The 14,415-nt window shown below is 37.2% G+C and overlaps 7 protein-coding genes across 7 annotated transcripts; 4 read left to right on the forward strand and 3 right to left on the reverse strand. All coding sequences in view use genetic code 12, as the record gives it.

The window, feature by feature from the left end:
• Positions 1 to 91: 91 nt before the first annotated feature.
• I9W82_002000 (uncharacterized protein) lies at positions 92 to 931 on the forward strand (the record flags this gene model as incomplete). Its single annotated transcript, XM_067690809.1, has 1 exon — positions 92 to 931. The coding sequence occupies one exon, from the start codon at positions 92 to 94 to the stop codon at positions 929 to 931; it is 840 nt and encodes a 279-aa protein (XP_067549236.1).
• A 298-nt stretch (positions 932 to 1,229) lies between these two features.
• TOP2 (DNA topoisomerase 2) lies at positions 1,230 to 5,537 on the forward strand (the record flags this gene model as incomplete). The annotated part of the gene is made up of 1 exon (XM_067690810.1): positions 1,230 to 5,537. The coding sequence occupies one exon, from the start codon at positions 1,230 to 1,232 to the stop codon at positions 5,535 to 5,537; it is 4,308 nt and encodes a 1,435-aa protein (XP_067549237.1).
• Positions 5,538 to 5,590: 53 nt separating this feature from the next.
• I9W82_002002 (leucine-rich repeat domain-containing protein) lies at positions 5,591 to 7,879 on the reverse strand (the record flags this gene model as incomplete). The annotated part of the gene is made up of 1 exon (XM_067690811.1): positions 5,591 to 7,879. One exon carries the CDS (start codon positions 7,877 to 7,879, stop codon positions 5,591 to 5,593), a length of 2,289 nt encoding a protein of 762 aa, XP_067549238.1.
• A 2,084-nt stretch (positions 7,880 to 9,963) lies between these two features.
• CEK1 (mitogen-activated serine/threonine-protein kinase) lies at positions 9,964 to 11,130 on the forward strand (the record flags this gene model as incomplete). The annotated part of the gene is made up of 1 exon (XM_067690812.1): positions 9,964 to 11,130. The coding sequence occupies one exon, from the start codon at positions 9,964 to 9,966 to the stop codon at positions 11,128 to 11,130; it is 1,167 nt and encodes a 388-aa protein (XP_067549239.1).
• Positions 11,131 to 11,335: 205 nt separating this feature from the next.
• On the reverse strand, positions 11,336 to 11,917 carry I9W82_002004 (uncharacterized protein; the record flags this gene model as incomplete). Its single annotated transcript, XM_067690813.1, has 1 exon — positions 11,336 to 11,917. The coding sequence occupies one exon, from the start codon at positions 11,915 to 11,917 to the stop codon at positions 11,336 to 11,338; it is 582 nt and encodes a 193-aa protein (XP_067549240.1).
• Positions 11,918 to 13,343: 1,426 nt separating this feature from the next.
• Positions 13,344 to 13,913, forward strand: I9W82_002005 (uncharacterized protein; the record flags this gene model as incomplete). Its single annotated transcript, XM_067690814.1, has 1 exon — positions 13,344 to 13,913. One exon carries the CDS (start codon positions 13,344 to 13,346, stop codon positions 13,911 to 13,913), a length of 570 nt encoding a protein of 189 aa, XP_067549241.1.
• A 38-nt stretch (positions 13,914 to 13,951) lies between these two features.
• On the reverse strand, positions 13,952 to 14,359 carry I9W82_002006 (uncharacterized protein; the record flags this gene model as incomplete). Its single annotated transcript, XM_067690815.1, has 1 exon — positions 13,952 to 14,359. One exon carries the CDS (start codon positions 14,357 to 14,359, stop codon positions 13,952 to 13,954), a length of 408 nt encoding a protein of 135 aa, XP_067549242.1.
• Between the last annotated feature and the right edge of the window lie 56 nt (positions 14,360 to 14,415).

Consider the following 14,415-nt stretch of genomic DNA (forward strand, 5'->3'; position numbering starts at 1 on the left):
TCGCGTCACTCTCTCAAATCGAAAATTTGTTTTGAAAATCCATCATCACACGAAAGGACTCTCTACATCAGACACATTTTGCCACTCAGTCATGGGTATTCCATTTCCAGACATAGATCCCTATGAAATATTAGGAGTTGATAAAGATGCATCGCCAATACTAATAAAAAAGACCTACAAAAAACTATGTTTAAAACATCACCCGGATAAAATCAAACAATTAAATCAAGAAGATCAACCAGAGGCAGCTTCAGAAGAGGAGTTGTTTACTAAAATACAATTCTCATACAGCATTTTAAGTGATCCAGTGAAACGGAACCGATATGATACGTTGGGCTCGTTATCGGAGTTTAATGATGATTATGAAGACGATGATGGGTTTGATTGGAAAGAGTATTTCCAATCCATGAATGAGAGAATTACAGTTGAGATGATTGAAGAGGATCGAGTCAAGTACCAAAACTCAGAAGAGGAAAAGGAGGATGTTATTTCAAGCTTCATTTACTACGAAGGTGATTTTTTGAAATTGTTTGAAGTTATTCCTCATTTAAATTTCACAGAGTCGGAAGAAGAGCGTGTATACAAAATCATCGAACATGAACTCCCCCGTTTAAAAGTAGATAAGTCGGTAACCAAGTCTTGGGAAAAGTATACAAAGAGTAGGAAAACTAAAGTGAAGAACATGTTGAAAAAATTGGCCAAAGAAGCCAAGGAGGCAGAAGAGTTGGAGAAACAATTGAAAAAGAAGAATGAGAAGTCACAGGATTTGGCTAGTTTGATCAAGAGCCGTCAAAACAACCGATTGGATGGTTTGATCTCAAACCTAGAGGCCAAGTATGGTAAGAAAAAGGGAAAGAAGAGAAGCTCTAAAGACATTGATGATGACGAATTTGACAGAATTCAAGCAGATATGTTGAAGAGGAGTAAGTGAGTAGTAGGTAGTTTATAGGATTTTTGCATAACAATTCACGAACAATATGTTAAAGAGGGTAGAAGAGGGTATAAAGGTTATGTTGTGTTAACTGTCCTCTTAACCGGGCCTTTCCATAAAGTCTCTCCTTGTACTTCGTCTGAGTCCGATTGAGAACGTGTGCACTAAAGATGAATCGTAAACTCATTTTGTGTTTGCGTCTACGTATTTTGATCTGTAAACAAAAAAAATGCATACTAAATATCTCTCTCTCTCTTTCTTTCTTCATCCCTGGCTCTACACCAACACAACTCTCAACATGTCAGCAAGTTCAGACGAATCTGACTACCTCTCTGAAGGGTCTAGCTATAATGAGGAATTTAGCACAGGAAAGGCAAAGAGCAAGCAAAAGAAACAGCCACTCGCAGACACGTCTTTAAATTCATCTAGCAACGCGTCAACCACTTCAACTGGCAAACCTTCTAATGCGTCTGAAACATACCAAAAGCTTTCTCAATTGGAACATATCTTAAAGAGACCAGATACCTATATTGGTTCAGTTGAGAAAACGAAGATGGAAATGTGGTGTTTTGATGCTGAATCTGAATCTATGAAATTTCAAGAAGTTACTATTGTCCCTGGTCTTTACAAGATTTTTGATGAAATTTTGGTGAATGCCGCTGATAACAAAATTCGGGACCCCTCAATGAAGAATATAAAAGTGAGGATCGATCCTGAAAATAACGTCATCCAGGTGTTTAATGACGGTAAAGGTATCCCCGTGGAAATGCACACAAAGGAGAAAATGTACATTCCCGAGTTGATTTTTGGTAATTTGTTGACATCTTCGAATTATGACGATGATCAGAAAAAGGTTACTGGTGGTAGAAATGGGTTTGGTGCCAAATTATGTAACATCTTTTCCACTCAATTTGAAGTTGAAACGGCTGATTTGAACACTGGTAAACTTTATAAACAAACTTGGACTGACAATATGACAAAGGTTGGTAAACCAAAGATAACCGCATTGAAAACAAAGAAAGAATATACGAAAATCACATTCAAGCCTGACTTGAGTAAGTTTGATATGGATAGTTTGGATGAAGATTTGTTATCTGTTTTGAGAAGAAGAGTGTACGATCTTTGTGGAACTGTCAGGAACTGTAACATCTACCTCAATGACAAACGATTGTCGGTTAACAGTTTTAAAAGTTATGTTGAAATGTACGTTAAAGCAATCAAAGAAAGATCACCCGAGCCTGAAGGAGAAGGAGCTCCTAAAAATTTCACTACAATTGTACATGAAGTGTTTAATGATCGATGGGAAGTTGCATTTGCAGTGAGTGATGGTACATTTAACCAAGTGAGTTTTGTGAACTCTATAGCTACAACTGCAGGTGGTACCCATGTAAAGTACGTTTCCGATCAAATTATATCTAAATTGGTTGAAACTTTGTCAAAAAAGGAAAAGGGTAAAAAGAAGTTGATGATAAAGCCAAATGAGGTGAGGGATAACATGTTCATCTTTATCAACTGTCTCATTGAAAATCCCGCATTCACATCACAAACAAAGGAGCAACTAACAACAAAGGTGTCTCAGTTTGGAGGTAAAGAAAAATTCGTAGCCTCTGATAACCTTATTGCCCGTGTATTGAAAACCGGAATAGCTGAAAAGATTCGTGATATTGCCAACGCTAATGAAGATAAGGCATTGCAAAAAGTTGACGGAAGTAGGAAGCTGCGAATCAAAGGTCAAGTCAATTTGGTTGATGCAAATAAAGCTGGAACCAAAGATGGAACTAAATGTACGTTGATCTTGACAGAGGGTTTGTCTGCTTTGAACTTGGCTGTTGCTGGGCTCACGGTTATTGGGAGAGATTACTATGGTTGCTTCCCATTAAGAGGTAAATTGTTAAATGTTCGTGAAGCATCAGCGGATCAAATTGCAAAGAATGCCGAAATCAATGCATTGAAGCAAATCATAGGTCTTCAGCACAAGAAGGCATACACAGCGGAAAATATAAAATCCTTGAGGTATGGACATATTATGATAATGACAGATCAAGATCAGGATGGTTCGCATATCAAAGGATTAATTATCAACTTTTTAGAAACTTCATTTCCAGGTTTGCTTGACATCCCGGGGTTTTTGCTTGAATTTATTACTCCTATCGTAAAGGTGACTGTGAAGGGTCGTGGTGCCAAAAAAGTGATTCCATTTTACAGTATGCCTGAATTTGAAGCCTGGAGAGAAGGTGAAGGTCAAACTTGTCGCTGGACTCAGAAATACTACAAGGGTTTGGGTACTTCAACCCCAATGGAAGCACGAGAATATTTTACAGCTTTGGATAGACACTTGAAACGATTCCATGCTTTGCAAGGTGAAGACAGTAATTACATTGATTTAGCATTTTCCAAAAAGAAAGCTGATGAAAGAAAAGAATGGTTGCAAAACTTTGTTCCTGGTAATCAATTAGATCCTGAATTGAATGAGATTCCAATTAGTGAATTCATAAACAAGGAGTTGATTTTGTTTTCAATGTCGGATAATATCAGATCTATCCCTTCCGTGCTTGATGGATTGAAACCAGGTCAAAGAAAGGTTTTGTTTGGTTGCTTCAAAAGAAACTTGAAAAGCGAAATTAAAGTAGCCCAATTGGCAGCATACGTGAGTGAAAACACTGGATACCACCATGGTGAAGTTTCCTTAGTTCAAACAATCATTGGTTTGGCACAAAATTTTGTTGGTTCAAACAATATCAACATTTTGAAACCAAATGGTGCTTTCGGTTCTAGAGCAACTGGTGGTAAAGATGCCGCTGCTGCGAGATATATTTTCACCGAATTGAATGATATCACTAAAGCCATTTTTAATCCCTTAGATAACCCAATTTACAATTATGTCCAAGATGACGAGCAAACGGTTGAACCACAGTGGTATTTGCCAGTTTTGCCTATGATTTTGGTCAATGGAGCTGAAGGTATTGGAACTGGTTGGTCAACTAATATCCCATCTTTTGATCCCAAGGATATAGTTGCCAATATAAGGAGACTTATGAATAATGAACCATTGGAGGAAATGACGCCTTGGTATAAAGGATGGGAAGGTGTTATTGAACCAATGGGACAGCAGAAATACAAAATTACTGGTAGAATTGAGCAAATCGATAACAATACAGTTGAAATTACAGAAATTCCTGTCAAGACATGGACTAATACTGTCAAGGAGTTTTTGTTGGCAGGATTTGGTAACGAGAAGACACCAGCTTGGATTAAGGATATGGAAGAACATCATACAACTAACATCAGATTTATTGTTAAGTTGAGTGATGCAGAAATGGAAAAGGCATTGAGGGTTGGATTATTGGAAAAATTCAAATTGGTTTCTTCGGTAAGCTTGGGTAATATGGTTGCTTTTGATCCATATGGAAGAATTAAAAAGTACAATGATGTGTTTGAAATTTTGAAGGACTTTTATTATGTTCGTTTGGAGTACTATGAAAAGAGAAAGAACCACATGCTTGAAATGTTGCAAAGGAGATTGTTGATGATTTCAGAACAAGCAAGATTTGTAAAGATGATTATTGAGAAGGAATTGTCCGTTGCCAATAAAAAGAAGAAAGAACTAATTGAGTTGCTTGAGAAACATGATTTTACAAAGTTTACCAAGGATGGTAAGCCGGTTGAATCAAAGGGATCCAACGTGTTTATCGATGAAAATGACTCTGAAGAGGAAATTGAAAACGAAGGTGATGTCTCAGCATTGAACTTGAAGGAGGCGGAAGATAGAGTTGAAGGTGAACATAAACCAGATACAATCTTTTCATCATATGATTACTTGTTGGGAATGACGATTTGGTCTTTGACTCATGAACGATACGTCAGACTTTTGAATGAAAAGTCCAATTTGCAAAAAGAGTTGGAAGTTTTGATTGGTAAATCTGCTGTTGATTTGTGGAATCACGACTTGGATGAATTTATGGCAGCATATGAAGCATTTTTGGCTAAAGATGCTGAAGAAAGGGAACATTTATCAAGTAGTGGAAACAAGAAGAAAACTACTAGAAAGAGAAAAGCTGCAAAATCTGATGCTGCCGATCCAGTGAAGAAGGTGAAACTTGAAGGTGAAGCACAAGTTGCTCTAAATGGTTCGAAAGTGCGAACCACACAAGCAAAGCCAAAGTCAACAAGCGCAGAGAAAGCAACCACTCCATCTAACTCATCGACACCTGCACCAAAAGATGTCACTGTGAAAAAGGAGCCAAACGACATCCTTTCATTCTTCTCACCATCAAGTAAGACAAAATCGACTGAAAAGACATCGAAATCTTCAAAACCTTCGAAACCAGTTACTAGTTCAATCTTTGATTCAGATGATGATATATTCGAGGTCAGTAAACCGTCTGAAAAGGCTAAATCCAAGCCAAAGCAAAGTATCATGGATGAATTGGATGACTTGGAAATACTGGGAGACAAGCCAGAAGTGTTGGAGAGTAGAAAACGTTCAAGCAGACCTGCAAGGGCAAAGATAACCACTGTTTTCAGCGACGATGAGAGTGATGTCATAGAGGATGATCCAAGTGAAGTAATTGAGATTGATGATGACGACGAATACGAGGATGAGTGATTTTATTTAGTTACGGTTAATATTAGAGTGAAACCATATTCTCATGTAGTAATCTACCCTATGTGTATACTCATCTCCACCACCTCGCTTCCTCTCATCAAGTTCCGTATATAGCACCTCGACTTATAGATTCTAGACCCAAGTGCAACTCGATCAGTAGCCCAAAAGCGTTGCACCGATGGCGGTAATTCCCGCTTCAAATCCTGTATATTTTCTTCTGATATTTGGCTCAAGCTCAAATTCAACTCATACAAGTTATCATGTCTGGTGTTTTGTCCAGGGTTGTGGCCAAGACTTGCCAAACTTACCTTCGTCAACAAATTATGGTGTAAGTCAATCTGCTTCAACTGTGTAGTTGTATTTTTAGGAAATGACAATTTCATTTCAGAAATCATTGTATTGTTAAGACATAAAACTTCAAGACTGCTCGAGTCAAATTTACACCTTGCTTCTTTCAAAGGGTTGATACTCATATCCAATATTTGTAAATTTGGCAACCGGCAAAACGTTTTTGGTATACTTTTGAACATATTCATCGTCAATTTTATCGATCGAATTGACGTTGGGAGAAATAAGTTGTCCCTTCCATTCAGCAAGTGATTCTTAGATAAATCAATAGCCTTCAAATTGGAATCAGATGCAATGATGTGAGTGGTTCGCGTGAGTCCACAATGTGCAAGACTAGCATCTTCGATCGATTGGGAAATATCAATATATGTGGTACTTCCTAGTGGACAGCAATCACAATTCAAAATCTTAAGCAGCTTTGGAAGACTAAGACCGTTCAAAGCGGAAAGCCAATTGTTGTTCAAGTCTAAAGTTTCAATTTGTAACTCTTCGTTATCGTAATTTCTTTTCAAATAAACATTACGAATCATGTTCCTTCCCAAATACAACCATTTCAAGTTTGGCGATATGCATGGAGTGAAAAATTCTTTGATTTGGCATTCTTCCAACCGCAATTCAACCATTTTAGGTGGAAACCTGTACCGGCTAGCGATGCTGAACATTGTGTTTTTAATACTTAAAATTTCTAATGAGTTTGGCAACGCGAGTTGAGATTCGATATTTTCAACAGAAAGATGAGTCAATGTAAGGAATCTCAAATGCTCAAATCTGTCGAATTTTGGTACTAAATCAGTAACTCCCTTTAAAGAGCTTCCCAAATCCAAGTGTTCGATACCGATGGGTATCAGGCTCATTAGTTCTGTGGGGTTAAGAACCTTTTCAAGCACCAACTTCACAAGTCGCGAGTTAGGTGACAATAGATGTCGTTGCACTATTGAGTCTTTTATGGTGGAGCAAATGAGCTCAAAATCTGGATTTATCCCCTCTTGAGCGATAACTTTTGCAACCTCAGAGTCCATAGATAAGCTAGCCAATTGGGAATTATGAGTACTCATGAACTCCTTCAACAGCAGGACCAATGCTTTTGCTTCTGCTTTCTTGTTGGAGGTGGTACACTTCAATTTTGCTCCGACAAAGCGGTAGGATTTCGGTTCAATTGTAAGGGTATCTCTAACATCGTCCATAGTTATAATTTGCGGTATGCGTGAGTACCTCCAGTATCTGTCAATGCGAAAGGCACATGTGAAACGCTTCTCCTCAATGTGTAGCTTGCGAATTGTATTTGGCAACTTCAGCAAGTCAACCAGTATATATTTCCTCTCTATACTGGGTCTAACTACCAACATCATTAGTTTCAGGGTTTTCAAATTGAGAATCTGCGTGTTGTTGCAATTTTCAAGCCAAAGGTTGCAAAGATTCGGGTACTTGTTTAAATCCAATTGAAACATGTCCTCACAATTTCGAAGAACGATTGAATGAAGGTGGTTATTTACGTGCTGCAAACTGTCAAAAAACCGATTCAAATGATACTGGTACGAGGAAAGCAACTGTCGATTGAAACGCAATTCCAAGTTTAATTTGGCATGTCCACTATCAGCTTCAAGCATACCAATCAAAGTTTTTAGGTTGGCAAAATCAGCCAGGTAAACTATTTCAAAACTGATGGTTAAAATTGCATTCAAGTTCTCACATGCACAGTACTCAAACAACACAGCAAACTCATTCATGCTCTCGATAAAGAGAAAACTTGAATTTGGATTTTCATTCTCATACTGTTGCAACTTTGACGGCCAAATCGTCTTGTTATTGTATTGAAACTGTCGGTGTCTCTCTAAGTAGCGATTTAATGCATACTTGAAGTTGGGAATTTGATGCAAAAATGAATGGTGGGTTTGCCTAAGTAAATGCTTTATTCCTTCATAACCCACGAAAGAAAGAATTAGCTCAATAATGCTCGGTGGATAACGTTCTAGAATTGATGATTTGCCACCCATGGTGAAGCAGCTACGGGTTTGTTGTTGTGGGGTGTAGCGGGTCAGTAAGGGATCTTATACGTTACACCTAGGTTTCTGTGCGGGGCCTGGGTAAATGGTCGCAGTATCCTTTACATCGATCAAAGAGGGGACATACAGACCATGTAGTGATTGTTGTACTGTTCCGAAGCAATTGGTGTGAGATGATCAATTCATTTATGGAGTGCAGGAAAGTTGGATAAATAGCATCTGGCCAACGCTACCAAGTCACCTCCTAGTGAACTTGAAAATACTGAACTCAACAAAATTAGTGTATTCAAACCTTAGGTGAGGCTGTATGTAGCCTATGGGGGGGGATACTGATTGATCAGTGAACGCCGGTACTTGTGTGTAATTGTTGTTCTTTTTTTTTTTTCTGCTTCCTCTAGCACCCGAATTTGCACCCTCCAATCATAGGAGCAAAAGTCAACAAAAGGAAAGCGTTGAAAAGACGGGCACATGATTCGCCTGGAAGGTAGCTTTCATGACTACAAGTTTAGTGCTTTCTTCTTCAAATTTGATGGTTGACTGGTTTTAAATTTTGCATCATAATAGTTGCAAAACGGCTGCTCTATTGTGTACACAATAGAAATGTAGACAATATTCCATTCAAGAGATGGTGGGTGTATTTGGTAACAGAAGTAGTAACAGTAGTAACAGTAGTAACAGTAGTAACAGTAGTAACAGTAGTAACAGTAGTAACAGTAGTAACAGTAGTAACAGTAGTAACAGTAGTCTTGAGGTTAGGATAAATTAAGCTATGTAGTTTTTATTATGTCAAAATCGTTGAGTTTACTTTGCGGACCGTGGCTTGGCATGAATGTTGATAGCGGTATTAATTAATATGATTAAGTAAACCTTTTACAGTCAATCAATCAATCAATAGTATCAAAAAAAAAGGGGGTAAATATCAATAACAATATAGTAACCACCACCACGCGTCTTGTGTAATAATAATAACTAGTAGCACTGCATATAGAGGTTTCTGGTACCTTAAAATTACTCAACACTCCTTCCCTTTTTTTGTAGTACAAACCAAAGTATGCAAAAAGTACACATATACTCACAACGTGTGTATATCCTTCTACATCATCATCATCACAGGAAAAAGTAAACCTTACATTCTCAACTAAAACATTGGTCTACATACACACTCATAACCTTAAAAGAAAGAAACTTTGAGGTACACAAACGTAAACCACTAAATAACAGGTTACTTTTAATTTTATATTTTTGACAGGATATATATGCTGTTCGTGTATTTTTTTGGCAACCATGTGGGACGAAGTGTAAAGCTTTAATACTCCATTAGCGCCAAATGTGAGAGCCATAAGGTTATACGTAAACTGACACAATCAAGTAGAACTGTATTTTTTTCTGATCCCCTCGCAAAAGTCTGTCCCTTATACAAAGTCTGTCTGATTTTGAAAAGGTTTTATTATGTATTAGTTATTATTATATTTTAAACTTTTTTTGCCAGATCAGCATTTAAAACCTGAATTTGGTAATCTGAAACATTTGATACCACCACCAAAAAAAATAAAGTAAAAAAAAGTATTCTTTCTTATAATAAGAAGGAAAACAAAGTGTCCACGTAATTCAAAGTTCAACACTCCTTAGCAGGGCTGATTGGGGGGGGATTCTTGTGACAGCACATTGCTACAACAACAACAACAATAGTCTTGTCTTTTTGTGGTTTTCACCTTTATTCTTTTTTCTTGTGGAATGTTGTGGTTGTAGTTGTAAGTTAAGCGCCAAATAGGCTTCGTGTTGAACAATCACACAAAAGTGAAAATAACATGTAATAATTTCTTTTTTTTTTTTATAACAACAAAACAAACTTCAATTTCTAAAAAAAGAGAAGAATAACAAATCTCTTGTAGAAGACAGGTTTTCCTTTTTCATTCTTTCTCTTTGATCTCAACTGGTTTAAAAAGTGATAGAAAGAAACTCAGGATCAGCTTTTCATCAATTAAGAAGTTATCAATCAGAGTATATCTTACAGCAATCAAGCGTTCTTTTTTTTCAAACACATCGATAAAATTGATCACTAGTTTTACAAGAAAATGAGCGTTGAACAGCATCCACAGCAACACCATCAGGCTCAAATACAGCAGCAGCAACAACAACAGCAGATGCAACAACAACAACAACAACAGCAGGCACCAGAGACTCCACAGAGACAAGTGTCCTTCAACGTTTCCGACCACTATCAGATCTTGGAAATTGTTGGTGAAGGAGCTTATGGTATCGTATGTTCCGCCATACATAAACCATCACAACAGAAAGTAGCCATCAAGAAAATCGAGCCATTTGAAAGATCAATGTTGTGTTTAAGAACATTACGTGAACTTAAACTTTTAAAACATTTTAATCATGAAAATATCATTTCCATACTTGCTATACAACGACCATATGATTATGCTCATTTCAATGAAATTTACTTGATTCAAGAATTGATGGAGACTGATTTACATCGAGTAATACGTACACAAACTTTAACTGATGATCATATACAATATTTCACTTATCAAACATTACGAGCTTTGAAAGCCATGCATTCAGCAAATGTCTTGCATCGAGATTTGAAACCACTGAATTTATTACTTAATTCCAATTGTGATTTGAAAATATGTGATTTTGGTCTTGCTAGAAGCATTGCTTCCCTGGAGGATAATTTCGGGTTCATGACGGAATACGTTGCTACTCGATGGTATAGAGCTCCAGAAATCATGTTGACTTTTCAGGAATACACCACTGCGATAGATGTATGGTCAGTAGGGTGCATATTGGCAGAGATGTTGAGTGGAAGACCATTGTTTCCAGGAAGAGATTATCATAATCAATTGTGGTTAATTATGGAAGTTTTGGGTACTCCAAATATGGAAGATTATTACAATATCAAGTCAAAAAGAGCAAGAGAATATATTCGATCATTACCATTTTGTAAAAAGATTCCCTTTGCTGAATTGTTCAAGAATGTAAATAATGCTCCCATAAATCCACTAGCGTTGGATTTATTGGAAAAATTATTGATTTTCAACCCAGCTAAACGAATCACTATGGAAGATGCTTTGAAACATCCATATTTACAATTGTATCATGATCCAAATGATGAGCCTGTTAGTGAAAAGATTCCTGAAGATTTCTTTGATTTTGACAAGAGAAAAGATGAGTTGACTATAGAAGAGTTGAAGAAAATGTTGTATGATGAGATTATGAAACCTTTATAAAAATTTTGTATAGAGAAAGAGTAAAAATACAGGGATATGATAAAAAAAGACAGACGGAAGTCACGGAAGCCCTCTCTCTCTCTCTCTCTACATGCATTTGTACCAAATCAATAAAACATTCAAACAAAACAGCTATAAAATGAACTAAACAAGGGGGTGGTGGTGGTGGTGGTGGTGGTGTGCGAAGTTACACTCTTTGAGCAACCTACTTCTTCTTTCTTCCAAACAAACCTCTCTTTTTCTTCTTTTTACCACCATCATTCTGTAAAGAACTAGCACTATAATTCTGTGCCTGATAAACCGGCTGATCATCGAAATTAATCACTGGCCTTCCACTTCCACTTCCTCCCATCTGTCCCACACCATCATCTTGTTCTCCATTCAAGTTATAATAAGGGAAATCTTCATGGAACCCCCACCCCAAACGACCACTTTCCAATTGATCTCTGTAACTAACATCACCAGTGATTGCATATTCAAACCCACGTATAGTATCCAAGGGTCTTTCGTTCCTGTTTCTAGTAGGGTTTGACATATCAGTTTGTCTAATTGGCTGGCCAAATATATCCTTCAAATCAGCCGAATCATTAGATAAATATGATGGTCTTCTGGTGTCTCTTTGAGCAGCTTGTTCAAAAGGTTGAGCTTCGTTGACTGCAGTCAAGATGGGATCATGGACGTTGGCTGTGTGTAATTTGTAGTGTTCTTCATCCTCATGGGTGATTTTGACATCTATGTTACCATCTTGTGGGGTTTTCTTGGTTGATTTACCTCTGAATATAGCCATGGTCTGATGAAGAAGCAGCGAGCGAGTGGTATATACTTAAAAATTAAAAGTTAAAGAAGAAAAAGAAGTAATAATATATGAAACTTTTTTTGTTGATGTTTGATTTTGAGTGAGTTTTATGTATTATTGTATTGCTTATGTAAATTTAAATTTTGTTGAACTTTAAAAGGGATGAACAAAGCAACAAAATTCTTTTCCCGTTTTTTCTTATACAAAGAGATTATAACTGAAGATTTTAAATTTCTATATATTGAAACAAAACATCGTAAGCTCATTAGTCTCTCTCTCTTATGATAGAGTTAGTTCGACTGTTACCTCCTTTTGCTCTCTTGGCGTATAGGAAAGTTGAGGCAAAAAAATTTTGTCTCACAGCCTTGTTTTCCGGCGTTTAAGTTTTGTATAACCCTTTGTGTGTATTTATTTTTTTTTTTATTGTTTTTTTCACACCCTCTCTTTTGTTATCTCCATGAACAAAAAAAACCCATTGTGATTCAGTGTGCCTTGTAATGAAGAGAGTAGTACATGTCTCTCATTTTCCCCTTTGGGGAGAATGTGGCTGTGGTCACGTGTGTACCTGAAAATTTACTAATCACCAATGTTTTCGTAAAATACATCATTACTTTGAAAACGCTAAATTTCCACCTAAAAATTTTTTTGTATCGAGATGCAATGTTTTGTTCTTTTTCGGAAGGCTAGTGGAAAGAAAGACTTTCATAATATGCATCTCGTCGTTCCTTAGAGCGGAAATGCTGGGAAAACATCGGAAGACACACAAAAAGGCGTAGCAGTATGCGTACAAAATAAAAAAAATAAATAACAGACGCATCGCGCGTAACATCTGACTGAGATCGAATACTGTAAGCTTTGAATGCCCAGTATGAAAGGATCACGAGCAGATCAGGCTCTACAATGGGTAGTAAAAGAGAGAATTGGCAGCCTATGGAAGCGTATTATAGTTCATATTTGGACAGATTTTTATGCTGCATGAATTTACCTTGAAAGGCGGTGGAGGTGGCGGCACTGCGCCATGGATATAAGCTCTATTTATATAACACATTGTATCTCAACACGCGCACTGCTGGGGCATTCCAGTACTAACAACTTCCCGTAAAATAGAAATCGAAGGGAACTGGGCGATGTCCAAAGACACATCCGTCCATGGAGGTAAACTCATTTGTTGTTAGAACTCCTTGTCTTTGGAGCTGATGGTAAGAACCTTCATCCTCTTTTGTACTGCTACATAATCGTGACAAGTCCTCTCTATAACTGATATGTGGTGGTACTTCATTTCTCAATATCTTATTGTCGTAATTTTGTCTTTGTCGCGACAAACTAATACACAAATTTTTTAAACACATTGAAACCAAACCACCAAAAGACAGACTCTACAGTTCTAACTCATACCCCTCATCAATTGCATACATACATGGCTTCAACACGCAAGAACCCCATCCAATTTGTATCCTTAATATCACGAACTGATAAACCACTCTACATCCAATCATTCATCCCAGAACTAGATCAAGACCACCCCAAAGAGCATAACTCAGATGAACAACAACACCAATCAGTCCAATCTACATCAACAATCAACAAGTTCCTCAAATTCAACTTCTTCAGCCACATGGCCCTAGATATCTTCTCATCGCCTACCTCATTATCCCTACGTGAGCAACAACAACAACAGAATCCCAATGGAGTTTTGCTTTTATTCATTCAAGATCAAGTTATTGTTTACGGATACGAGTCAAACAATGGGTTAAAGATTATTGTGGGGATGGATCAAAGTGTTACGATAAATCAGGATAACTTGTACAAGTTTATCACATCGGTTTATAAATTGTATCTAAGGGTTGTTTGTAATCCATTTAGGAATTTTGGTCTTATTAATGGACAACAAGATAAGCAAGACAATGAGAATGAGAATGAAGAAGACTTGTTGAATTCACCTAAGTTTGATCAAGGTGTAAAGAAGCTAGTTGATGATTTTGTATAAACTATAAGATAGTATATATATATGTGTATATATTTCCCTTACTTTAGCACAACGTTGGCTCCTCGTAACTCCAAATACGCTTGATCAACACCAGGATGCATATTCTTAATAACCTCTTGATAAATCTCCACATTATGGAACCGTAATTGATTAGCTGGGTTCTTGTACTTGCCTTCTAATCCAGTAATATCACAATAATGTTTCTTGGGCAACAAGCTAGGTGGAGCAGTGACTGATAAGTAAGTGGGATTGTCCACAGGTAGGTTTTCCATCAGTTGTATCCGCTTAATTTCATCTGATATTAATTGTCGACTCGGTTTATAGCGTCTGTTTCCAACTGGTTTCCTATTGGGGTTTTGTTTGAATGAATGTGGTTTGGTGGTTATTTCCAGTAGCGCGTGGATGTCTGCTGATGTGGTTGTTGCTGGTGTTACTGATTTCGACATGATTAACGGCAAGGTGATCTAAGAGAGGCGGTTGAATTGGTTTATGTCTTTTTCGT

Source organism: Candida metapsilosis, assembly GCF_017655625.1.
Source record: "Candida metapsilosis strain BP57 chromosome Unknown scaffold2, whole genome shotgun sequence".
In the NCBI taxonomy this organism is placed as follows: domain Eukaryota; kingdom Fungi; phylum Ascomycota; class Pichiomycetes; order Serinales; family Debaryomycetaceae; genus Lodderomyces; species Lodderomyces metapsilosis.